This window comes from Melanotaenia boesemani, chromosome 24, assembly GCF_017639745.1.
Source record: "Melanotaenia boesemani isolate fMelBoe1 chromosome 24, fMelBoe1.pri, whole genome shotgun sequence".
Classification (NCBI taxonomy): domain Eukaryota; kingdom Metazoa; phylum Chordata; class Actinopteri; order Atheriniformes; family Melanotaeniidae; genus Melanotaenia; species Melanotaenia boesemani.
The window spans coordinates 13,047,210-13,074,613 of record NC_055705.1 but is presented as its reverse complement, the minus strand read 5'-3'; the positions used below and the strand labels follow the sequence as shown (position 1 = coordinate 13,074,613).

At 40.6% G+C, this 27,404-nt stretch overlaps 1 protein-coding gene across 1 annotated transcript; it reads right to left on the bottom strand.

Annotated features, from left to right (window-relative positions):
* Positions 1-4,488: 4,488 nt before the first annotated feature.
* LOC121635693 (sodium/potassium-transporting ATPase subunit alpha-1) lies at positions 4,489-24,056 on the bottom strand. The gene is made up of 23 exons (XM_041978974.1): positions 23,795-24,056; positions 15,553-15,666; positions 14,954-15,013; positions 13,928-14,029; positions 13,722-13,823; positions 13,525-13,638; positions 13,006-13,140; positions 12,309-12,426; positions 11,949-12,217; positions 11,561-11,869; positions 10,200-10,334; positions 9,742-9,937; positions 9,489-9,664; positions 9,261-9,397; positions 8,973-9,123; positions 7,216-7,384; positions 6,880-7,034; positions 6,604-6,727; positions 5,788-5,933; positions 5,569-5,699; positions 5,230-5,331; positions 5,034-5,125; positions 4,489-4,840 (listed from the first exon to the last, which is right to left on the bottom strand). Exons 1-23 carry the CDS (start codon positions 23,804-23,806, stop codon positions 4,812-4,814), a joined length of 3,078 nt encoding a protein of 1,025 aa, XP_041834908.1. The 5' UTR covers positions 23,807-24,056; the 3' UTR covers positions 4,489-4,811.
* Positions 24,057-27,404: the final 3,348 nt, after the last annotated feature.

The window sequence follows — 27,404 nt, the reverse complement described above, 5'->3', positions numbered from 1 at the left end:
AGTGTTTGCATATTTTATTTAATCCCAAATAACAAAATGCTTTGTAAAATACCAAAAGTTAGTTCTAAAAAAAATCTGACAAAAATGCTAATATAATTTTATTTTTGTATATTAATGAACTGAACAACACAAACTTATTTTTTTTAAATATGTCAACACTCAACTGTGTTCTTACCCAAGAATGAACCCTGGGTGAGAAAACATTAACAAATGCCACAATCTTTGTAAAACAAAGTGCAAAAGTAGGACTTAAGAACACATTTGTTATTTAGAGCTGTTGGTGAATGAGGCTCAATGTTCTCAACATATTTAAAGGATGTGAAGGGTTTCGTTGTTAATTCCCAGGTGTTTATCTTAGCTGACTTCTGTCTTATGATCCAGTCATGTCATATTTGACGTTTTTTTCCTTCCCGTCTCAGGTGGCTCCATCATGTAATGCTGTGTGTTTTTCTGGTCTCGTCTTTTAGGAGATTTTGGTTGGTGACTGGACACTGATGACACAAACTTCAAACTGGCTCCTGTGGATGCAGCCGTTTGGCTCCACCTCCTTACAGAAAATGCCCAGTTGAACTGTATTATGTGTAATAATATGGCGAGGCTGTCTATGTGTGCTTTTATAGCAACGTGTTATCAAAGAAAGCAGTCCAGGCAGTGGTAGGTGTGAGAAGCCTTTTAAGGAATTAGGGTAAAATCCCTGAATCTTATTTTTCTTAAACTTCAGATTCTTTGTTTGTCATTTTGGTCATGCTCAACCTGGCTTTGAACTCTGCTATTACGTGTAATAAATCTTCTTATTAAGGACTGCTTAAAACGATGTGGTGTCGGTCCTTCAGCCACAACCCATGCATTTTAATTCAGTCAGAGGATTTCATCTTTCCTGATTATTAAGTTGTGGATCCTTAAATTTCTGCCTTCTCTTTATTAGGTGCATTTAGCTTTTTTTTAGCCTAAAGATTACCTTCATTTGCATCACCAAGCAACTAAAAACTTTGGATTTAACACCATACCTTTAAAGATACACTGCAGAATTTTTCTCAGTAATGCACCCCCTATCGACGGCTAATTCAGTATCCATCTTGCTTCCTACCTGTACTGCGAGCTCTTTCCAGCCAGTAAAAGATCTTGACTCTTGTATTATCTTTCTTTCTTTTCCTCGCTTCCTCCAGTAATGTTTTCATGTGTTTATTTGCTGAATCAGCCACGTTGCACGTTCAAATTGACTGGTGAGTTTGTATCAACTTGCTAGCTTGTGATGCGGTGTATAAAGCAAAACTTTATACACTTTTTTCCAGAAAAAAAGTTTTGTTTGTATTGTTTAGTTTTCAGCCTGAGGACACCGCTGGACAGCGACGTCTCCAGAAATGCACAATTGATGTTACTGTGCCACCAAACTAGTCCGGAGTGTTAAGGTTACAAGGTTGCGTAATAAAACTACTTACCCTTTTAAGTCACATCTTTAATGCTTCATGACTCAGCACCTATAATGAATCAAAAACTGATTTACCAAAGTTCTCTGGATGATTTTTTAATCAAATCCTAATGTCTGATCTATCAAAAACTCTAAATTGTATTCCTAAAACGTCTGTGTGTTTGTCAGATCCTGTTTTCATTTTCTGCTTCCTTGCCAGCTTGTATGGCATCTGTCATCAAGCTCTAACCCTCTCTTAACAAAGACCATCCACTGAGACACAAAGGAGTCATGGGAGCTGAGTTAACTGCATAGTCAGCATGCAAACACATTCTGTGTGTGCGTGCACACACTCAGACGCACACACCTTAGGGATCTGAGTGGCAGAGCTGTCACTGGGGTCAGTCGAGAGATGTGCAGTATCTTGACAGAGCTGAAGTGTTCACTGACACAGAAACTTGCTTCAGAAACTCAAAGTTTGTGCTTGTTCCTTCATAAAATCAACAGTATGTGTGTGTGTGTGTGTGTGTTTGTAGTAAGGCCAGTGCGTGATTTGTTTGCATAAATTAAAAATTTTCTAAATAAGATTAGTTAAATATTTCAGCTCATGTATGCTAAATTAACTAAACATCAATGACATATTCTTGTATTTTTTTCCCAACAAGTGACACAGAAACACTGAAAAGACTTCAGGACTAAAACACAAAATCTAAGAACATATACAGTGTAGCTGTAAAACACACACAAATTACAATTTGACAGCTGTAATCTGCCACTTTACTCTGTTTCTGTGTTATGAGGAGGATGTCAGTGGTGGAAAAAGTATTTTAAGTAAAAATCAAAAAAAAAAAAAGAGGTTTTAATTAGCAAATTCATTAAAAATGTGCCATAATTAAAAGATAAGTGCTAATTAAAACATGGCTTTCCAGATTTGGGCTTTTTCCAACATACTTTTATGGGGGAATGTTCTTTCCTTCCTCCCTTCTACACTGACTATCTCTTCAGTCATTTATCTGGGGTCACTGCACACAGATTAAGTGGGTCCATGTCATCCCACCAAAAGGACTCAAAAAAAGCTTTTTTTTTCTATTAATCACTTTCCAATTACAAGATCAATCTTAATTTACCCATTAGCATACACAGGATCAATCCTATCCTATGTGTGCTAATGGGTAAATTACAAATACACAACCTACCAGACATTAACAGATTAATTACTGTGTTCATACTTTGACTTTGACTCATACAATATTATCAGTAGGATACTTTGTATGTATATATATATACATATATATATATATATATATATATATAAATTTGTTAACACCAAATTATTTTTATGTAACTCTGTAATGTGCAGAATCTGTATTGGACCTTTCTAAAGTGGGACAGTAGCTGCCTGAAACCTGGTTTAAAAAATTAATACTGGATTGGAAAAGCAGTTCTTTTTCACGCCCACCATGGTCTTAAACAACTTTAAGGCAAGAGCTTTTTTGGAAAAGTCCTATGATATTAGACAGCCAAAACTACATAAGGTCCAGAAGTACTTAGACATGGACAGTTTTTGTAATTTTGGCTTTGTATAGAATCGCAATCAAGATGTTTTGTCAAACCTTTGGACACACCTGCAGTCGTTGCTTTATCAAGGGTCTTTCTCCTTTCAGCTGTGGCTTCAGTAGGTGCAAAGCATGCTTAGTTGAGTTGACTTGTCCCTTCAGGAAAAGCTAAATTCTCCCTGCAGCAGCTATTAGGTTGCTTTTACAGAACAAAATCTGGGCAAAACGTGCACCCCATTATTCATCTTCCTTCACTTGCATTGATGAAGAAATATAAGTACCTTATAGCTGCATCATCTGGAGCTGATGACATGCTGTGCAGTTAATAACAGAATTACATAAAGGCTGATATGAGCTTTGTTTTAATTAGTGTGCATTACTAATGTACTTTGAGTTTTTAACCTGAAAACAGAAGAAAGGACTCACAAATTTTTAGCAGAGTTACAACAAAAAGAGGACTCATTAAGCTCAAAAACTGCTTTAACACCGAACAGAACTTGATCACGAGTGAGTGCCCAGTTCAAACAGTGTGACAGTAAAACCAACCCTGAAATGTCAACAGATGGTAGTTCTCAGCTCGAAAGCAGCCGTCTGATAAGACTCTCCACTGTTGTGCTGATAAAAATGACTGGATGCATGGATCAGCTTTATTATAATAGCAGTAGAGGTTTTAGATATAAAATAAAACCCCCAAAAAATCAGAGTCTGTTGTTTAGGCTGTTTTAAGACAACTTGCTGCATAAATAGATTAGTAAAGTAGGATAAGTTATTCATATTGGCTATTATAATACAAGAAAATGCTGCATGGGGTGGGTCAAGTGTCTCTCCTAGAAGAATGGATGCACCCTGGGTCCTGCTCTTGACTTGCTCTTGGGGCCCGTGCTCCCATTGGTTCCATGCATTGTGCTGGTGACCCAGTGCTTGGCACTCTCTTTGCTTCATGATCACTTAACACCTCATTCCTCTTTTCTTGCACCTACCCACACACACGGTTTTCACACTTCCTACAGGTGCTCTTGATGATTGTCTGCTGGTTTTTTCTGTTCGGGTTTGAGCAGTGGCCTTTTTGTGTGGAATTTGCAGGTTTTCTCTGGGTACTCCGGCCTTCTCCCACTGTCCAAAGACATTCATGTTGGGTTAATTGGTCACTCCCTGTGAGTGTGAATGGTTGTCTTTCTTTCTGACTGGTGACCTGTCCAGGGTATACCCCGCCTATCACCTGGTAAAAATGCTGGTCGCCCGCGACCCTTATTGAAGCGGTACAGACAATGAATGAGTTGTGCTTGTTTTTTGTTTTTGCTTTGGGATTATCACGTTTACCATTAAGTAATGAAAGATATGTGGTTTATAATTAAAGTGATTCTCCCTCCCCCACCGACTCTCATTAGGGTCAATCTACATGCCAGAAGAAATGTGGGCAAAATAAACATCTGGATATTTTTCCCAGCTGCATTCCAGTGGTTTTTAAAGGCAGCTTTATTCTAAGACAACCGCACATCAGTAAATGAGGACAGGAATCATTAGTGGGACCTGACTCGAGCGCATTTTTATTGAACGTTTATAACTGTTAAAAACATGTATAAAATTGGTCCTGTTTCATAAACAAGGCACGCATAGTCATGTCAATGTTCAGTGTTCATGTCATTACTAGCATTATCATTTATCAACATCATCAGCACGTTCCATCTCAGTATTTTTCTAATAGTAGTATCAAGCATTCCCTAATATAAAAACACGTTCCAATTTATTTTCACAGAGGTTAAAATTTTTATTCCGAGCAGCAAGACAATATTCATGCAAAGATGGGAGTGGAGGAGAAGATGCGAACTGATTGGACTGACGGGTCTTTAATAATAAGTTTCCCGTTCCACCCAGCCTGAAAAAGAAGAGAAAACACAAGGACACCAGATTTAGATGCAACTTTGAGTATACTTGATATATTTTGTTATATATTAAAAAGCAAAAAAGACAGAAGAAAACTTAATTTTCTCCACCTCCAGACTTAAAAACTATGTACTTGTCATAGAGAGAGGGGGAAAGAACAATAAAAGCATGAATTCCGAACTCACCTCCTGGGCTGCGTCTGAGGATCAGTTTACGGATTTCATCATAGATAAAGATAAGCAGGGAGTATGGGAAGGCGCAGAACCACCAGTTGGGCCTGGAAAACACACAAGAAGAGACGGGATGAGATAAAGAGCCTCTCCAGATGAGCAGCATGTGACAGGTGGAGTACTGAGGATGTGAGCAGGGTGATCGACTCACTTGAGAGGGTACATTCTGAGAGCGATGTCCATGCCTGGGCAGTAGGAGAGGAAGGCAGCCAGGGCGGTCTCTTCAAACAACCCAAAGATCAGAATCTTGTTCCTAAAATAAACAAAAAAAAAAAAAAAGTTTAATAAACCTGAGATCTAAATACAATGAAGCTATACATCAGTGTGAGTTATAATAGCTGTAGTTCTAACAACAAACTTTTTTAGCCGAACCTTAGAGCGATTTTTAAGTTCATCTTGCTAAAAGCTCACATTAAACATGGTTCAGCATGGGCAGGTCAGAATGGGGAGAAGATACTACAGCACAGCAACTTTTGTGTATTGTATTTACTTCATGCCCTGCTGGAATACAGAGTTCCTCCTGGTCTTGCAGATGATCAGATCAGCCCACTGCACAATGACGATGCTGACGAAGAATGCTGTGTGGCAGGTGAACTCCACAATCTTTCTCTGCTCGTAAGTCTGCAAACAACAAGTATTTCACAGGAGTTTAACCCTTCTGTTGATGGCAAAACTTAACTAAAGAGCCTCTCCAGTAAATGTGACTGACCCACTGCTGTCCATAACTGTCCTCCAGGTCATTAAGATATTTATTATCCCAGTCCACTCTGATTCCAACCAGGGTGGAAGGCAGGAAGCCGTTTTCAGCCAAGATCACAAAGTATGTGAAGAAGCCTGCCAGCGCCTGGATCATTCCTGCAGGAGCGACACATGATGTACTAAGTTTAGAAATCAGCACCAAAGGGCATCAGTCTGATTCTATAATCGTTTTAATGAATGTTCACAGACAGACAGAATGAGCAAATGTGTTTAATTAATCCCCGACGTGAGGAAAATATCCTGAATAAGTCAGGAAATCTGATTAAAGCAAATCTTTTGTAGAAATTACAGGACAAAACCTTCCATCGCTGGATGAGAAAGTGAGTAAATAAATAAATTAGTTAAGACTTTTTTGGCATTAATCAAAATTGATTTTGGTTGGTCAAGATTATGACCATTTCATATAAGATCTTTTGTGAATCTAAAACTACAAGTGCAAACCTTAGACTAAAAAAAGCCAACATCTTTCCATTCACATTCTGCTCTTATATGGTAGACAAAGAGGGCTAACCTATTCCTGGATTTATCGCCAAAGATGGGGAAGAAAAACATCAAAGGGCAGCAGCGCCGCTCTATCATCACTCAAACACACAACAAGCCAACACTCCCGTTCTCTATCAGCTCAGGTCTATTTATGGTCCATGCTACTCTTCTTGTTATCTTGGACCCCCCAGATACGAGCTGTCTTTTAAGAAAACCCACATCAGGTTCCACGCTTTCTGAGTCTACTTTCAATTTGAACATTAAAATCTTAGGTGTGAATTACCGATTTGTCCATATGCAATACTGATGAGCCTCTCGTTCACTAGTTTATCTGTTTTGGGGTTTCGGGGCTGTCGCTTCATGATGTCGCTCTCAGCTGCTTCATAAGCCAGAGAGATGGCAGGCACCTGGTGGACACAGCAGAATTAAAAAAAAAAAAGGTTTAGGAACAATGTTGGCAATTCTGACTAAGTTAAAACTAGATGTGTTGCACAAAACACGAACAGTTAACTGCTGTACTACTTGACAAATAGGAAACTTTTACATCTCACAGTCTCACCATGTCAGTTCCCAGGTCAATACAGAGGATGGTGACTGTTCCGAGAGGCAGAGGAATGCTGGCAATGATGAAGAAGAGGAAGGGCGTGATCTCAGGGATATTACTAGTCAGAGTGTAGGCGATGGACTTCTTCAGGTTATCAAAGATCAGACGACCTGATGAGAAAGTGCACAAAGTCAGCAGTTTTATGGCTTTATTGATTTAAAAACCTCCAACTTAACAAGTGCAAAGTCTTAAACATATTTACATTCGGCTAACTTGTGCAATTATTTGCTCTATTAAACTTGAAACGAGTCAAGACCGGTTTCAAGCATCACATAAGGCACAGTCTGGTACCTTCTTCCACTCCAGTGACGATGGAGGCAAAGTTGTCGTCCAGCAGGATCATGTCAGCAGCCTGCTTGGAGACATCGGATCCGGCAATACCCATGGCAACGCCGATGTCGGCTTTCTTTAGAGCAGGAGAGTCGTTCACACCGTCACCTGTCACGGCCACGATTGCACCCTGCAGAAAGAGGAAGGGTAAAGCGTTAAGCCAAGTAAAATCTGGAGACATTATTCTCCCTTATTTTTTTTTTTGCTGAGACAAGCAGTCAAACTGATGTAAAGGTCTGTGTCTAGATGAAGAGGGAAACACTTTATTAACAGTTGCTACTGCACCGTTCAAGAAAAGTCACCAATTATTCCCATTGAGTGACATTTTCCATTTTCTTAAGTTACACTGCAGCACTGATTTCCTGTTGTGTGTGAGAAAAGTCTCAGTTTTCTAAAAGCGGCAGCTTTATTTGACAGCACTGACAGCTGTGATAAAAGAGAACAGGTAGCGGAGGTGGGATTGGGAGACAAACCGTCCTGTTTGGGGTACAGAGATATATGGTGCAAGGCTCAAAGCTTCAAAGCTTAAAGGATGTTCTTTAAAGAAAAAAGGTGTTTTAAAGTACTTGTCTTCCCATTACTAGATAACAATATGGGATTCCGACAAAGTATATTGTCCTCCTAATCAAGTAAACAACTCGACAAGTACAGTATAGGAAGTGAATGGAGACATTTGATATGCAACAGTCAGCTAACGCCCTGCATAACAGCTCAGCCCAGCCTATGTGGAGAGAAGGTGAATTGAAATCACTGAGCTTATAAGATGAAGTGAGCTTGGTCATCAATAATCCCCTGCCTACTACTCCTCCAGGAAGCAATTGGGATGCATGGGAATACATTATGTCAATTAGATCTGAAACTTTCGAGTTTTAGCAGGGTGATAGATGACAGCACATCTTCTGTTACTTGTGACTTTGATACTTGCAGCCACAAACTGTAATAAATCTGATTAGGAAAAAGAGATTTTATTGAAGTTAAAGGGGCATCCTTTTTGGATTTTCCTCTTCTCTGCTCCTCTTGCAAATTTACCAAAACCCTAAGACGACAGTCAAAATTTCCTTGAATGCCTCATTTGCTCCTCTGCATCACACACGGTTTGTTTTGCAACCTTTAATCAAAGAATAAGCATCTGTGTTGTACTCTGCCATACAAGAATTTATCATCTGACCAGTCAGAGCAGATGGGTTTTGGGATGGATGGGTATTTAAACAGATGGGAGCTAAAATAGATTGTTAAAAAGAAAGGGGGACAAAACATGTTTTGGCAATGCACAGCATGCGAAAAAATGATGTAATTTGAACAATAAAGTGTCTATAGACCCTCTATATAACCATGAACCTGTAATTAAACATAAAATGGGCTTGTTTTTTTAATCAATTGTTGAGAAGCTGAGATAAAAAGATTATATTTATTTACCAAGAGTTTTAATAAGAAAATAATTAAAATACATTAATTAAATAAATCTATAGTTCTTATTAAAAGGGTTTCTACTGCTTACAGATGAACTAATTAATATTCATGAGTGCTTACAGCTTAACAAATGTTTTGCTTCATTATTCCGCCAAGCAGTAATCATAAATAGGCATTAAAGGGTTAAATTACCAGCTTTTCTTTCATACTTTTAAACAATAAGCTGCAAACACATCCTTTGACAAACCATTCAAAGCAGTAGCATAAACACACAATAATGCACATTTCCACATTGGCTTTGAATTTACTTGTCTCTGGCAGCCCTCCACGATGATCAGTTTCTGCTGCGGGGAGGTTCGGGCAAACACAATCTCAGTGTGATACTTTAAGATGTCATCGAGCTGCTCTGGGGTCAGATCCTTCAGGTTGCCGCCGTGCACGACACAGGCTTTGGCATCTCTGCAGGAAATCAATGTTATGATCGTTTTAACTCATGCAAAGCCATCTGCAAACCTAACTTAAATTATTATTAAAGAGAGATTTATACACTATGCATTAGATGAACTGGAACAAAGCGGGGCCTGCAAAGTCATTACCTTGGATTTACTTCATTGATTGGAATATTCAAACGTGCAGCGATGTCTTCAACAGTCTCGTTGCCTTCAGAGATGATACCCACACCCTTAGCAATGGCCTTAGCTGTGATTGGATGATCACCTGTCACCATGATAACCTAGGAGAAAAGAGATTTGTAAATAATGAGGTTTGTAAAAATGCACATTTCAGGGTTTTTTTTTGGGATACAGAGAAAACACACAACTTACCTTGATTCCAGCACTCCTGCATTTGCCCACAGCATCGGGTACTGCAGCACGAGGAGGGTCGATCATGGACATGAGGCCGATGAAGCACAGGTTCTCAGTGGGGAAGTTCACCTCATCAGTGTCAAAAGCAAAGCCTTCTGGGAACTGATCATCAGGCAGGTTGAAATGGCAGAAACCTGGATAGGGAACAGTGTGGTTGAGCTTCAGCTCAGTTTATGAATAAAAAAAAAAAAATTTAATTCCCCATTCTTACCTAGCACTCTCTCTCCGAGACCTCCCAGTTCTAGGTAGGCGTTCTGGAAAGCATCTTTCATCTCGTCGTCCAGAAGCTGCTCTTTTCCCTGCATCATGATGGTGGCGCAGCGGTCCAAAATCCTCTCTGGGGCTCCTTTCATCACCAGCAGGTGCTTGGATTCATCATCAGACTCAGAATTCTTGTGAATGGAAAGCTGAGGACATAATATTGGAAAATACACAAAGGTTATTCAAACAATTTTACAAAACTCTTCAGTGTTTTGAAAAGGCTAAAGTTTTATTTATCTAGCAGAATGGAATAAATAAGAGCAAAAAAAAAAATCTTTTTTTTATTTACTCTCAACATATCAAATAAGCCGACATTTAGCGTTCTTCTGACCAGAACATTTGGGAACAAACATGTTGGTAGTTGTCTCTGAAAACAACTTAATGAGTGATGAATGAGAGTTTTAATACCTGGTACTTGTTGGTGGAGTTGAAGGGGATCTCAGCAATCTTAGGGGTTTTCCCTCTCATTTCCTGGACTGATCCACAGCAAAGCTCAATACACTTAAGCAGAGCAGACTCTGAGGCGTCACCGGCCACATCTCTCTGAGGAAGATAACAAGTGGATGGCCTCAACCATGGCTACAATAGTCCCTCCACTGGTCTAGTGAAATATTATAATATCCACTTTGAATTTGTAAACCAAAACAATATAAATACTCAATGATTTGGTTACTCAGTCCAGCCGAGTTCGTTGCAGTGGCCTTTAAAATCAACGTACATTTTTGTATTTCCCAAAGCGGAGAAAAACCTCATTTCCGTTAACTGACCTTGATTAAAATCCCCGTGTTTACCCTTCCCACACTCTTGTAACAGTGACAGAGAAATAAACTGTGACTATAAAGTCTGCCACACGTTTGCAGGTGACACACACCAACAGTCTCACACACACAAACATGTTCGTTAACGGTGTACAAAAACAGGGCAGAAACCAGAGGCCAGACTCAGGGGACAGTCTCAGAGCTGAGGGAGAAACATACATCTGTAATGGAGAGCAAGCGGGGGAGGGGTTCAAAGCAGTTGTATAGTTACCGCAAGAGAGTGTGTACACTCAAGGGAGTGTAACATAAGCTGGAAAACAAGACTGTTAGTCTGAGAGGTAAACACTGCAGTGGAAGTCAAACTCAATTTTCTGTTTGTTTGATTTCTGTTATGAAAAATCTCAAATTCTTCTTCATATTATAGTTAAAACATCTGATGTAAGAACTCATGTTTATTAAAAAGGCTTAGGCTCTCTTCACGTTTAACCCTTTCTTTACTTTTTTCAATTTAGACTCAAAAGGTATGAACAACTTGCACAACAGCTGTAGTATCGTTTAGTTTATAATTCCTTCTTATAATAGCTTTGAATAAACAGCATTTATGAAAGACACCTGAGGTAATAGTGTTGTTTCAGGGTAGACTGAAGCCAACATAAGAACAAACATAAAGGGTTGGCAAACTTTAGTTTTACTGTATTTTTCTACATGTTAGTAAAAGGACCATCAAATTGGGAAGAGAGTAAATAAAATAGGACTTTGAACTTAAGGTCGTATTACGAGTACACAAACTAATGCCACTGAATAACAGAGAAAGCCTTTCTTGTTGGAAGGATGAGAAATGGTGCACATCTGTTTTAAGGTTTAACAGCTAATCATTTATTGAATAAAATTACAAAAGGTTCTTGAACTCTGACTAATGTCGTCTTGGAAAGCTCAATTTTGACAGTTTAATCAGAGGATGAGAGAAAGAGAAGCAGTTGTTGTTGGGAAAAGGAGGTTTAAAAAGCCTACCTTCAGGATGGGAACATTGGCCTGCTCAGCCAAGAAGACGGCACGGTTGCAGAGTCCAGCGATTCTGGCCAGAGCGGCCCAGGTGGCCGAGCTCCTGTCGAAGGAGGTGCCGCTCTGGTTCTCTGTTGTATCAGCTTCATGGATCTGGTTGTCAAACCACATGTGGGCCACAGTCATCCTATTCTGGGTAAGAGTGCCAGTTTTGTCTGAACAGATGGTGGAGGTTGAGCCCAGGGTCTCGACAGCTTCCAAGTTCTTCACCAGGCAGTTCTTCTTGGCCATACGCTTGGCAGTCAGGGTCAGACACACCTGGAGAGGGAGTTACTCCAGTCAGCTAACAGCTGGGGCATCTTTGGAAGCTTTAATAGACATGAACGCTCAGACTCACAGTGACAGTGGCCAGGAGACCTTCTGGCACGTTGGCGACAATGATACCGATGAGGAAGATGACGGCTTCCAGCCAGCTGTATCCAAGAATGAGGGACAGAACGAAAAAGGACACACCGAGGAAGACTGCCACGCCAGTGATGATGTGGATGAAGTGTTCGATTTCGATGGAGATGGGGGTGCGTCCAACTTCAAGCCCAGATGCTAGAGTAGCAATACGACCCATTACGGTGCGGTCTCCGGTGCTGATCACAATACCACGGGCAGTTCCTAAAGAAAGGATTAGATTTTGGTTCTTTTAAGGCCAAAGATGACATGCTGCTCTGATTCTGAAAGGCTTAAATGTTTTCTGTCATCATACCTTCAACACAGTTTGTGGAAAAGAAAGCAATGTTCCTGGTTTCCAGTGGGTTCTCATTGGAGAAGTCGGGAGTACGAGTCTGAGGCTCTGATTCACCGGTTAGGGAGGAATTATCCACCTGAGAAATCAGACAACCACTGTGATTGATGGAAAAAAAAAACATGGCTCCATCTGGTTTAAGAAAAACATATTAAACTGGACCAAATCACTGCTAAAATGTTCCCTTCAGACACAGAGACCAACTTTCTCCTGCTGTTTTTAGCTTAACTTACATAACCATGCAACAAAATAAAGCAGAGGCAGATGACGGAGACGATGTAGAAGCCTGGGGTGTGATTTAGTTTAAATGCAACTTGACTTTATTTCAGGACCGTAAATGGGTCACAGGCTTGTCCCCATAATAAGACTGCTGCTGGACACAGTTTGAGGCAACTTCAAAGACAAAGTCTGAGAGGGTAATTTGGTGTTGCAAGCTCTACCTCAGTCACATAGCAGTCTGATCATATAAAAACACCCCCAAAAATGCTTGTAATTGTTCAAATTTACATTTAAAAACAAGAGTTAGCTTAGTTTATAGAAAGAGAGAGCTTTTACAATCTTCCAAGTTCAGACAAAAGCACGCCAGCAGATTAAAATTCAAATTCAAGTCACTCCCTTTAAGGTTTTCAGGACAGAATGACTTCTCGGGATCGCCTACCTTGCAGCCATGGGCAGAGATAATTCTCAGATCAGCGGGAATCCTGTCACCACCTTTCACCTCCACTAAATCACCAACCACCACCTCCTCTGCGTTAATGCTCTTCTTCTCACCATCGCGGACAACCAGGGCTTGCTACGAGACGAGACGTGACAGACACTTATGTGAGACAAAAGGAGAGAGAGCGTCCATTTCAGCAGCAGCTTGCTCTTTCACATGCTTCTCATAAAGCCACTTGTGCTTCCCACCCCCCTCTGTCTTGTTGAAATATGAAAATGAGTTTCATTGTAAGGATCCAAATTATACAGCAGGGCTAATGGGATTCAGATGTCAAGAGCACTTAATTGTTTTAGAACATCAGAAAGGGTAAGACCTTGAATTAACACAGTAACTGACGCAGTAACAATTCTGGTTGCAATGTCATGTTATCTCATGCTCCAAACAGGTTTTTTTCTGATTTTATTTCATTTTCTTTTAGGTGCAAATGGCTGAACATGAAGTAAAGGAACTGAGGGGCACCTGTGGGACCAGGTTCTTGAAAGAATCCATGATTTTGGAGCTCTTGGCCTCTTGATAGTAGGAGAAGCAACCAGTGATGATGACAACAGCAGAGAGCACAACACCTAGGTACAACTGTAAAGACCAAAGAGGTACATTAGGATTTCCACAAGGAATGACTTTAGTTTTCTATTCAGTGTCATCATGACAGGACATACATTATCATTTGCCGGCTCATCCTCCATTGCAGCCTGAATACCATACGCCAGGAAACAGAGGATGGCACCAGTCCACAGCAACATGGAGAAACCACCAAACATCTAAAGGAAAAAGGAAGGCAATCTCTTCAATGACTTAAAATAGTCTCAGTTTAATGAAGGGTTTAAGGCTTAAGTCATCAAACGCCATTAACAGCTGATGTTACCTGTTTGCAGAATTTGACCCACTCAGGGGTGGTTGGAGGAGGAGTAAGAGCATTGGGCCCATCGCGGGCCAGAATCTCAGCAGCTTTTGCGCTAGTCAAACCCTAACATGAAGAGAAAAACAAAACATATTTGATTAAAAAAATAAAACTAAAAAAACTAAACTAAAATAAGAGTTTAATCTGCACTGACACACACAAACTTTGCAGCATTTACTCAAGTCATCAACAGAAACTCTGCCTTTTTCTTCAGCAAACAGGAAGAAGAGGAACAGGAGAAAGCAAACAAAATCTTATGAAATCAGGGCAGAGGGGCTTCTGCGGCGAATAAATTATTCATGTTGCATGCTTGCATGCACATGCAGAGCTCGGAGACCCTAATTAGAAGCACTGATTAACGATTCTCCTTGATCTCTCCTGCATGACCAGGAGCACATTTACAGGGATGGTGGGCTCCTTGGAGCATGTGATTGAATGGGTGGCAGTGTATGTGAGATATTCTTTTCTATGAAACACTAAGCAGCGTAATCAGCCATAAATTATCTAAACTTCCCATTACTGAGACAGTTCATTATTTTAAGGTAAAGAGTGGAAATCTATTTAATTTGTGTAGTAAGGTTTCAGCAATTAACATCAATATAAATTCAACTTTTTACCCAGCTGTTGGCAAAGAGATTAAAGAGTAGCGCAGAACATGTCATGCTAGTCATAGTTTCAGTGCAAGTAAATGGTTGGCAGAGTTAGGCTGGATATATGGTTCCTGCATCCATGTCTGCAATCTGGTTGGGATTCTGCACACCCACGTGTGGTTTTATTGATACTGCGCTGTAGTTTGAGCATGCATAGGCTTGTAATTAATCTGCAGTAGAGTACAGATGTGTGGATATGTCAGTTTTCTGCAATGTTTCTCCTCAAAATGCTGTTTTCCACTCATGTCTGCATACATGTCTGCATCATGGAATCAGCAGAGTGGCAAAAGCATTGTTGTGTTTTGTAGTTTTATAAGATTTTATTGTTTCTCTCACTCACATTGCTGAGGTCTGTTCCATATTTGCGATTGAGCTCATCCAGCGTCAGTTTGTGATCATCCTACAAAAACACAGAGGCAAGCTGGCATCAGTCCAAAGATCAAGTTACACACATGTGTGGGTTCAATATGACAAAAGCCAGATACATTTACAGTCCATTGTGTGCTGACCTTTTAACTTCCAGTAACTACCTGACGTAAAGCAGGAGCTACAACAATTACAGAAACATCCACAGTGTAAGGGGACTGAATGAATGGGATGCTGGGGGGAGGAGGGAAGTAGAAAGGTGGTGAGAGAAAGAAGGTAGGGATGAGATGGGAATATGTAGGAGGAAATATGACAAAGATGTTAAAATAAAGCATGAAATGAAGAAGAGGAGAGGAAATAAGGCAAGTAGGCAGCAACAGGAGGAGGAAAACTCACACAATGAAGGTAGATAACTACAGAGAAACAATGAATTTACAGTACCCATGAGGAGACAATAGTTACTAAAAACCAAAACATAAAGGGTGGAATACTCATCCTGAAGGACGGAGAGTGAAGAATTAGAGGAAAAAGTCTTCAGGAGAGTAGTAAACAAAAGTCAAAAGAGAAACTCACCATATCCACTTCCTTCTTCAGTTCATCCATATCCTTCTCTTTTTTCTTCCCCTTCCCCTTCTTCTTGCCGCCCTGCTCTGAGGTTGCAGCCAGCTCATACTGCTCTCGTCCTTCCTAAAAACACGACAAAGCAGAAAGGACTAAAATGAGGAAGTCAATCTCTGTTATTAGGATGTTGGATGATCAGCAATGCAACGCTGCCTTCACCTGAAAGGAGGCCAAGTGGGATAAAATGCAGACAGTCAGAGTACAAGTTCTTTAAACGGTACAATCTAAAGCATCAGATGTGCACTTCATATCAAGTTTAGCTGGTTTTAGTTACAGGCAATGAGCTGGTTTGCCAATTTTCACATTTTAGATAATTTCTGGCACTATTGTAGCTTTGTACAGGCAGCTCATAAGGTTTTCTGACATAATGTACAGTATAATTGTGGATACGAGTGCAAATCAAGCTCATTTGCTATCAAACATTAACTTAAAAATGAGCATTAAAAAGACTTGGAAACCCAACTTCTGCAACACAGGATACTGACAGGAATAGTTCAAATATTTCTGGCTCTGAGATAAAAACTTAAACATTTCTGTGTGGTAATAAAAGAGTCCAAACACAAGTATTAAGTTCCCTGCTGCTGATGTGTGTGTGTGATGTTTACATACTTATTGACTCAAAGTGCCAAAGGACATTTTGTTATCCTGCATATTTTAAGGACCTCTTGTGGGTCATTGAACCTAGAAAAAGAGTGAAAACAGACCATTCTAAACAGAAAACTGCAGCTAATGCAAAAAAACAGAGAAAGATCTACAAAAATCTTGCCACATAATCCATAATTTGAAATCGTTTTCTGTTAGATAAGCAGCTGTTTCAGACTGACTTTGTGTTTCATTAGCTGACAGTGAAGTGAAACTCATGACGTGTATTTTTTATCTGCACTTTTAAGGTTTAAAAAGTTCATTCAACACACAGTTTAACTGTTTGATTCATAATGAACTGAGGGTGGAGCATCCATTATGTCAATTTCAGTTAGTTTGTAGATAAGGTTTCCTTTGCGCCTGACAGATTATGCTGAAGCAAACAGCCCTTTTGAAATAAAGAACATCAATGTCTAAAGTCTGAACACGCACTCAACAGCTTTTCTAAACATAACCTTGACCGTGGGCCAAATTCAAGAGTGGAACAATGAACCACTGGTAATCACACTTGGGGACATTTTGTTGATTTTAACTCAAACTGTGGCACAAATGCTCCCACTGCAGGCAAGAAAGATTTTAAGTAAACTATCCTTATAATGATTTGAGTACTAAAACAGTTTCCTAAAAAAAGAAAAAAAAAAAAACGCCCCCACACACTTCAGGTTAGTCAGTGTGCCTCGTCTCTCACTTGACATCCCCTATCAGGCCATCAGCTCTTTCGCCGTGACACACAGTGACAGTCGGCCTCTTCTCCAGCCATATCTCCCTGCTGTCCTCTCCACAGACGTCCCCTCTCATTATCAGTGGTCACTATAGCTGACAGAGCAACAAAGACACAGACAAAGATGGTGTCCTCTGGATGGCTTTAAGCCAGAAAGGTGTGCCAGACAGCATGACGGAGAGTAGGTGTGATAGTGAGGAAAGAAGTTTACGTGAAATGCCCAAAAGGTGCTTGAAGTCGGCTAAATGTTGGTTTTTGGTTCAAGATTTGGACCGAGATTCATGTGGTCTGAACTTTATAGGAGTGCAACATGGAATGATGCACCGACATACAGAATGTGTAGGGTAAATAGCATAAGTCATATGTGTTTCCTACATGGCAACATGAAATCACAACACTGGAAGCAAACATCGATAAGCAGTTAAGGTTCATCAATAATTCAACGCTCTACAAGGATCAGGGGTGTTAGCATGTTAGCAGGGAGAAGGGGAGGCCACCGAGATGCCACGTGACTACTAATGAGACTGTATGCAACACTACAGTGTGCTGCTGCAGCCATATTTTTGATACAAAATGACCAAATATGGACATCCTGTTGCACGCAGTCCCCAGTCATGGAAATATGCTAAATAATATTGTTGCTTTGCCGCTTTAGCTCCCAAAGTTTCCCAGAGCAGAGTGTGTGATCACTGCACATGTTATTGTTGCTTGAGCCCCCTGGTTGGCTAAGCTGGGAAAACACTCATTTTGGTTCTGGATCACTGAGGCCTGATCTTTGCCTCTCAACCCCTGAGGGCCCCCAGGGGCCATCTGGCCTCAAGCAAATAAGTCACAAACAGTAATGGGGAGGAACAAAGCTGGAATGCAGATGCACTTCCACGACAGATTAATGTTATTTTAAAGCATTAACCAAACTACAGTAGACAGATGTTAAATCCAGTGATATGCGTAACATTTTCGTCATTACCACTGCATTTATTATTAAAATTTACCAGTAAGAAAACAGCTGTGTTTTATCTGTTACCACTTGATGAATGCTTCAATGCAAATCTGTCCATTTTAATGGTAATGGTCCCTTTAAAACACAGATTGATACATTTTAAGACAAAAAAGACCAAATTATCCAATTCCTACATCTTGAAAGTGGATATTTAAGTTTCTCTTATAAATACATTTTACTTTTATTGTAATTAAAAAAAGAAGACCAATTACTAATGGATCAATTAAGAACATTTACCTAATTATTATATACAATTATTAAATTTTTACCACAAGAGAAACTACAAGAGCACACTTAGAAGGTGTTTAATTGTCTGAAACCTGCATATTTCAGTGCACAGTGTTGCAGAAATGTTATCCCATCACAGAGCACATCCTCCCTCACAACACCCTCAGAAAATGAAAAAGCACCAGAGATCTGCTCCCATATTCAGCCACCATTTACATCTGAAAAGAAACCATCAACCCAAAGCTGCTGTACAGCTCTCAAGTCTGCTCTGGAATTTCTCTTTTTCCTTCAAGAGGAGGAGCAAACTGATCAATCAGGTTACTGAACAGTCTATAATCTACATCTTTTACAATCAAACCACCTTCAGGGGAACAAATAAAAGAACTGACTTAACACCATTTGTGTGGAAAGTTTAAGGGAGAGTACCTTGTGAAGAAGTGGTATCACTTTCTTTCATAACCAGCCCACTTCTTGGTGTCACACTTATCAGCCTTTAGATAACAGCCTTGACTTGTTGTGCCCGACACGTGCTAATAAAGTTTAGATATATTTGTCTGTGCCTCTTGACAAACGCCATCACAGAGGTTTACAACATCCTTTTTGACATGTGCCCTATTTCTTTGTTACTGCAGTGTATTGAAAATGTCTTTTTGATGCAGCAGTTCTGTTCAAACGAAGGACATAGCGTCTCCTACAGGAGACAACCAAGTGAACCTTCATCTTGAAGAGCAACATTCAAAGTTGACGTTATCTTCCTGGCAGCTTTGAGGATGTTAAGATGCCACAAAACTGAACCGACAGACGACAAACACTTAAGATGCAGCTGAACTTGGAAGAATTTTATGAATCACGTGTCTTGAAAAAAGTGGTGCTGATGAAGCATACTGTATACCAAACAATGACTCCTTGATTTCCACAGATTCTGCATTCACACACAAACAAAAGGCTCAGAGATGGTTTCATGTGACTGTTAAGACCACAGGCATGTGGGCCAGTGCATGCAGCAGTAACCAACGCTCCTTTTTTCTTCGGCTTTTATGGAGATTTGCGTAAATTTCATAACGAACTGAGAGCCAATCATTCCTTTGTTTACGTGCGTTTGTCTGCAAAAACAGCTACACTGTCCAGAAACTCTCTACTAAGGTCCAGGCTTTATGAGTCCCATGATATTCTTAGTGGAGATTAAAAACTGAGTGACGTCAAGTTTACTTCTGAACAGAGGGGTAAAAAGAGTTTTAAAGAAATGAATAAATCTAGACCCCTTTTTAAAGCTTGCACTATTTTACAGGCAGAATTCCTGTGAGCTATCCTTCCCGGTTCCAGGGTCTTTTGCCAGAAACACAAGCTACTCATTCAACTATGTCCACACAAACTCCTGGTACTTTGCCCGGTTGCTACCAGCGACTATTGCCACACCTCTCCAGATATGTGAATGGACAGTCACGTGTCTTCTTCCCTTCTTTCTCCCCACGTTACCCTTTCTTCTCCCACCTCTACCCCTCCTTTACTCTCCAATTTCCTCCAACTACCCTTTTCTCTGTCCAAACACTGAAAAGAAAGTGTGTTAATTCACTCAGGGTGGTGTTTAACACTCTTTTCACGTCCTCTGCAACTTCCAGCTTTTTCCAAACGGAACAAAAGTGAATGAATGATTCAATGTTTTCCTTGTTGGAAACTTGTTGAGGGATTCTTTTCCCGCCAAGGTGATGCACAATACAGAGTTATTTACTTTTACAACAATTTGTGAGATGAGGTGAGAACATGTGGGAATCAAAGGAAAAAATCTTCAGACTTGGAAGAAATTTACGTTGTTTCCTCTTAATGCTCATTACTATACAACTCAATGACCGACACAGAAACCGACAGGGAAGGATGTCTGCCGATTTAATGAGTCAATTGATTTGGTTAGGGCATCTGATTAGGATGCCATCTGTGCACCTTCCTTTGGATGTTCTCCAGGCATGCCCATAATGTACACCAAGAATTTACTCAAGCGATTACATACCCAATCTGATCTAGGAATACCACAAAGATAGTCCAAAAGAAGTTGGAAAGTGTTGATGGGAAGATTTACTTCTTGATCTTGATCTGCCTAATTAAATTTAAGCCCTAAAGGAGCATTTCCTACATGTTTAAAAGCTGTAATTCCTAAATCCTTCTTCCAATCTGGACATGAATACCCAAAATTAAAGCACATAAGCCTGTACTGATAATTATAGCATAACTTCCTTGACAGAATCAAGCCTGAGACATCATAGCTGCATGTTGCATCATTTCCTCTAGAGGAGAAAAAGCTGAAACTTCACACACGTTTCCCTCAAATATTCAACTTCCTGTGCTTTCATGTTTCTACCATCACACGAGAAATATGACCTAATGACTCAGGCTACAGGACTTGGACATGTACTGGAGCTCGTCTTGGTGCTGGTTATGGAAAATTTCATACATCTTGGTGCAGCAGACTGTGCTCTGGGGTTCTGTTATTTTTAATGTGAGTGCTCCACATTTTGCTGAGCAACAAGCTTGTGAGGGAAGCTCAGAGAGCTGCAATAGAAAACAAAGAATGCCGCTCGGGCTGCCCGGCTAAACAGAGGCAAAGGCTCAAAGCTGGCATATGAAAGAAAAAAACAATGAGAGAGAGCTGGAAATGAGAAGAGAGGGAAAGACAGCGGAAGATACAGCAAATAGATAGATGAAAGACGGTACAAGAACCAGGCAGTGGGAACTGCAGACCGGAAAAAAAAAAAGGAAAGAGGGAGTACACGGTGTTCCGAAACAAACAAGGGGCAGTGTGTGACAAAAGCCCCCGCTAATACACACTGACTGCCAAGCGGAAAGAATGTTAAACCCTCAGAAAGGGAAGGGGACACAGGGAAGGAAAACAGGTACCAAGAGAACAAGAGGGAAACAGACTGTAAGGAATGGATGTGAAGGTGTAGTCTGGTACCCCTCTGGATGAGATTAAAGGTGACCAGGGGCTCAAATGCTTTGTCAGGTCATAGCGCAAAGAATAGGGAGAAAAGTAGGCCGCAGATGCTTTCATCTTAAACACATTTTTGATTGAGAGTTCCTTTTATGATTACTTATAACATTAACCTTTGTTATTGGGTCAACTATATTCAACTTCTATGGTATTGACCTTGTTTATCGTTGAGAAATGGGAACAGCTGATGGCTCATGTGATCCATCTTGTGTGTAAAATACTATGTTGGAGTTTCCATCCTCACTTATCCGTACATCCTTTATCCCTATGAGAAGTTGCTGTTACAATTCCTCAGAAATAGAGCAGAGGTATGCTATATTTTTCCCCACAAACATCACCAAAGTATACTGGAAAAGAGACTATTTTAGGATGCTTTTTAAGATTTTAAGTCAGACAGAAGACACATTAAAGGTTGTGTCAGGTGAGATGATGAAATATTCAGCTGGATTCGCCCCAACACTTCCCTGAAAGCCCCTGCCCTGCATGACTGCTTTGTTAAACAAGTGAGTACCAAGGCTGCAGCTAGTGTTACCCTGCCCTCATTTGTTTCCGTGCTTTAAATCATATCGGCTTTCCACATGGATCCTTTTTTTTTAAGAGCAGAAAAAGACGACCCATCAACTCATTCAACTGACAACTGGCACTGCGCAGACATGTCTGCCCCCTTTTTCCTCTCCTTCGTTTTGGCAGCCAAGTTGTTCAACAGTGGCAATGCGGTAACTGGTGCCTCTCGGCTCATGCCCCCCCTACTCTTCACACCTCCCCTCTCCGAAGCATTCAACCCCCCCCTGCCTCTCGCTCATCACAGCTCACTTGCTTTTGTCTGTTTATCACACTGTGGATGTGATGAAAAAAGCTTGAAAAGGGCACCAACGGGGTAATCTCATATTTCAAATGAGATGGAGATGCATGTCCAAAACATAAAAAATAATCTTCACAGCCGGACTCTTCTCATACCTGTGCTCCCTTTCACTGCCCCTAGTATTCTCCATTACAGCTAAACAAGTTCTCATCCTTCCTCACTGCCCCCCTTTACCTCTCTTCCTCACACCAGGAAGGCTCTGTAGTGGCGATTACCTCTTCCACATTTGTCTGTGCCAGCACTGAAAGTACTGGGAGGAGAGGGGGACTGGAGGTGGGGGTGGGGGATGAAGGAGGGGAGACGCAGTGGGGAAGAGGAGGGAGGATGGATGGGGGCAGGGCATGGCTCTCATCACATATGGGAGGAAGTTAAAAAAAAAAAAAAAAAGCAGCAGCCAAGAAGCTGAAAGCCAGTGAGCAAAGATTTGCAGAATTGTAAATGGGAACAGTGAAGAGATGAAGGAAGAGCCTGACGGAGTCATTCAACCGCTCATCTCCCGCCAGATCTCTCCCTCCATCTTTCTCCATCTTCATCCACCTCTCCATCCCTCTCTGGCTGAATTTATAATGAGTGTTTCTATTGCGCAGAATGGCAGGGTGTGGCGAGTACTGGCATTTTATACAGTGCGGTTCAATTTCAACCCATGTAGTTTAAGTTCATGGAAAATAACAGCTGAAGAGACAGAACAACAACACTTAAATAGCAAGTTGGATTTTGATTTGGTAAGATGACTTGTGACATTATACAGACAGCTGAAACAATTACATTCAATAAATAGAAATAAACTTCCGAAGCTGAAGACTTCTCAATAAAACCTAACCCTGGAAACAACTTTGAATATTGATTATACCTTATAAAATCTATAAGGGCTAAATTTATGTTTTTACAACAGGATAATCTTATCAGAAAGAGTAAAAAATATGAGTGTCTCACACCATATTCCTGCAGCTAGCACCACTTTAATTACAATATTCTCACAACTGTCACCCTGAAAAGCAACCAGTCTTAGAAATTGTCCCTAGAAGGAAGGTGGATCTGACCTTAGATAATTTTAAAATAATGTGTCACAGGGCTCCAAATCTCCCAGCAGAGAACATGGGGTTGGACTGTGAACACATTCCTCCCACCGCTGAACCAGTACTCCCATAACAAACAAACCGAAATAGCACAAATGTGACAAAAACAGCCAAAGAAGCAAATATTTCTTCCTACAAGGAGAAATCGCTTCACTAGTAGCATTACTTCTGGTTTTCTAGATAGGGCATCGAGAATAAAGTCGTTTTCTACTGCTTTGTGCACCGTTATTTTCTCAGTTAAATGGGGTTCACTTCCACAGCTGTAACGTCGCAGCTAACGTTGTAAAAACTTTGACAGCACAGGCGTTTGAGAACATCCCGTTATGTAACCGGTCATTGAACTGTTAGAAGCATCATTTTGAGCGACGGAAACAAACTTCTGAGCAGTCATTTTCTCCTTTGACAGCCTTAAAAGTGCTAAAAAGGGGGTCTTTTTTGCCGTTGGGGCTGAAACACGGAAGTGACTCAAAGTGCTGACAGGCAACACGCATCTTGAGAGAAATGTGGCTTATCTCAAACTCATGTGAGCGTTCATCTCCCGGTCCAACTCAGCGGCAGTGTCGACATCGATTTAGCGAGCCACTTGTTTGAATGGCGAAGTTTTAAGTCCATCACACACCTTAACTGACCTGGATATGAGCAATAAAAACCGTTATGAAGACAAAGAAAGAGTTATACTCACTCCTCTTCCCATGGTTGCCAAGAAGTGGGTTAAATTCTTCCCAGTTCAAGTAAAATTAGAAAACAAAACTCCTTCTTAAAAATATTTACAATAAAAAACTAAAAATTAAACTCCCGGATGTGCGCGTTATTATTTTATTTATTGTAATTTTATTTGTTTTCTTTTTGTTTGTTTCTTTGTTTTGTTTTTGGTTTTTTTTTTTCTTTTTCTTTTTTTTTCTTCTTCTTCTTCTTCTTCAGCACGTGTCACTCCTCCTGAGCACACATCCGAGCTCTCGAGCCGCCGCGGCAGAACCTCCTGTACTTATAGACGGCGTTCTTCCATTGTGACGTCGACGCCGTTTGCCATGGTAACCCCACGGACGAAGGCGGGGCGTCCTCCATTATTGGCCTTTTTTCTTCTTCTTCTTCTTCTTCTTCTTCTTCTTCTTGTTCTTCTTGTTCTTCTTCTTGTTCTTCTTCTTCTTCTTGTTCTTCTTCCCTTTTTTTTAGCTTGCCATGCAACACAGAACACAAAACTTACTATGAATGAACACAAATAGTGGCTAAATACATATTAATATTACAGTTAATTATCAATAATGTGTCATTATTACAGGAGAACGTCAATGGAAATGTATAATACAATCTCAACATATTCTTATATATATATATATATATAGCAAAGCCATAGCTAAAATGAGTCCAATATACATTCAGGATGACTTCTAAAACTAAAATATTATCAAGTTAATATGCTTGTTTAATAAAAAAGAAAACAAAAAAATATTTATGTAGAGCTGAATATATGTTCCACTCCACAAATTTCCAAATCTGACAAAATAGAGGGAACAATTTGCCACCAGTGTGGTAACATTGTCCCCCTATAATTGGGTTAAGGATACAGACCAACCCCCCTTCCCATTTAAGGTTACAACAAATGTGGTATAGTCAGCTTCAGAGTCCATTATGAGCCCAAACTGACCAAAATCAATAACCAAAGATCTGACATTTTTAAGCCAGAGCTAGCTTACTTTTGTGTTTGCTGATACTCAACTGACCCACTTCGGATGTCAGCAAAACAAGAAGACATTATTTCACATGTAAAATATAAATGCAACAGGTTAAATTAATAGGTGATCGAGAAATGTCTTTTTAACTTGAAGCTCAGGCTTAAAAAAACAAAAAGAAAATAAGGAAAGAAAAAAAAAAATAAACATCCACCACCATCATACTGCAACAACCCAGAGACATAAACACACGCACATACACACTCTAGATTTATCTACACTTCTTCCGGCTTCACAGCTGGGTTCGCAGACACCTCCCTTCCCCTGCTGCTTTGACAAGGTTGTTGCGTGCCGATAGCGGGCAGCCAACTTCTGAACCCTTTCTGCTTCTAAATCCAGAGCTGCAAAAGCAGATTTATCCATTTGACACTGGATCGCTAGCTATACACCACTTGTACACACTTATATCGCCAGACTAAATTAAACTATCAAAAGTGCTGCTTTGGATTCCACAGCACGTATGGGCCATTATTAACTTTGAGGGCCCCATGAAAATATTTGCCCTCTCCCCTTCACAAGCCCTTTGTTGCTGCTGACATATTTCTCCATCTCCACTGAAACTGGGCTACAAATATCACCATCTCTAACTAAGTGTGACCTCCAGAAGGCTGCCTAATTTTAAACCCCCCCCCCCACATCCCAACCCGCAGGGATGCTAGGATCCACGTTGATGCCACACTGATTATCACAATGCAGCCATCCTGGCAGGTTTTGCTATATAGTATGCTGCAGCAGCAGCACCCTTGTGGCCATTTGCATCTGTTCCAGTAGCTCTTAAACCCTTTCATCCCACAATACAAATGAGAGATTTAGTCCTTCATCCCTGGATCTACAGTAAGCCTGAAACCAGAGGCATTCAGCCACTTCTTGTTGAACGTATGGACAGAGGTTTCCATCTTATATGTATTATCTAAAGCACTATAAAAGCTTTGCATATTATAAATTGCTGCTTTCGCCAAAAGCTCCATTACCTGCACTGCACCTCAGCCAGCAGCTTTTAAGCATCTATGTCAGAAGACTGCAAATGATTTTGAAAACAACTTCCACAAGTATTAAGTAGACCCAGGGTAGGCAGCACGAGCCCACCTTTGGAGTGCAATTGTATCCAAATTCACTATCTGGCTCTCTGGATCCTGACAGACTTTATCAGCGGGCCTGAGGAGCACTCAGCAGCAACAGTTGAGATAAACCTGAGATAGATCAAACAGCATTGGGAAAATTTCACTGCAGAGCTTTTGCACATTTTCATAAACACACACACACACACACACATATACATATGCAAATCTAGCCATTTCTACTTCTATTTAAAGCTATAATCCCTTTTAGAAATATGATGCAAAAAGCCGAAGTAAACAAACAAAACCATAGGTGGACTTAATTCACAGATGGACACAGTAGCGAGCTCTGGCATTGCGAGAAGTGTGTGTGCAGAGAATCTAATGTGTGTAGTCGCACATACAGTATGTACAGTGTATAAACTGCATCTCTGTTTTGCTACATGCACACACATCAGTGACACATCAAAGCACGTGTGAAAAAAATGGAGCTCGCGTGTCATCGGCATTGCTCTATAAATAGCATAGATTTTATTTAGATGTTGGAGAGACACCGAGGAAAAAGAGAGAGGGCTCACAAATGAGTTGCCATAGCAACAGGCACGTTCAGGGGGCCCTGCTTGTGAAGGAGGGCAGGACAGAAGGGGGGGGGGGGGGGGGGGGGGGGGGGTGAAGGCATGATAATGTTAGTCTCTGTCTGCAGCCTCTTTCTCTCCCCCTTCCTCAAAAGCAGTGAAAAAATAAGTTTGCGCCTTCAAAACACATTAAGGTGATTAATTGTGCATTGTGGAATTTACAAAAGCCAATATCTTTTGGCTTCCTCCTCTGACTACTTCCCTTCCTCTTTATCATATCGACTTGCTTGTCTCATCATCCATCAGCCTCATTCTTTCTATCCTTCTGTTTGCTGTGCATCCTTCCATCCTATTGTCTGCAGATTCTTACACCATCGCCCTCTGCTGTAAACAAAATCACCTGTAAGACAGGAGGAGAGAAATCTGATTGGTTGGCTGAGGCATTCATTAAAAGGTCTGAAAGCTTAGTTTTCACCAACGGCGGTCCATACTTTCGGGTGTTATTCCGTGTAATGGCTCAAGCATTACCAAGTGTGTGTGAAGCCGGCCATCTGTTACCAGGTTGGCATGATAATGAGATACTAGGCACACACACACACACACATAAAAGCAAGAGAAGGAGGCGTTCATAATGACCAGGGTAAACACAAAGTAGATAGCAATAGAGTGTTCTCAGTTAATTTTCACTCAGGGCCTCTTTGCATTAGCGGTCAACAGAGCAATCCATTGCAAACACTATTGTAGGCCCACTGCCTCTTGAGATAATGGACATACATGCACACGCGCACACACACACACACACACTGCTGACAAGCTTGTTCTTAATATCTTGTGAATAAAATCCAGAGAAGATACTAATTGAAAAAGGTACAAATCAAAGGAAAATGGCAGATAAAAGATGAGTAAATCAATCAAAATATGCTGATTTC

What these genes read in the sequence shown, in the direction of transcription:
- LOC121635693 (XM_041978974.1), bottom strand. An exon ending in ATGAGCCGGCAAATGATAAT is followed by an intron (nt 13,639 to 13,721) that starts GTATGTCCTGTC and finishes TGGTCTTTACAG; the next exon opens with TTGTACCTAGGTGTTGTGCT. An exon ending in TCAAGAACCTGGTCCCACAG is followed by an intron (nt 13,141 to 13,524) that starts GTGCCCCTCAGT and finishes CTCGTCTCGTAG; the next exon opens with CAAGCCCTGGTTGTCCGCGA.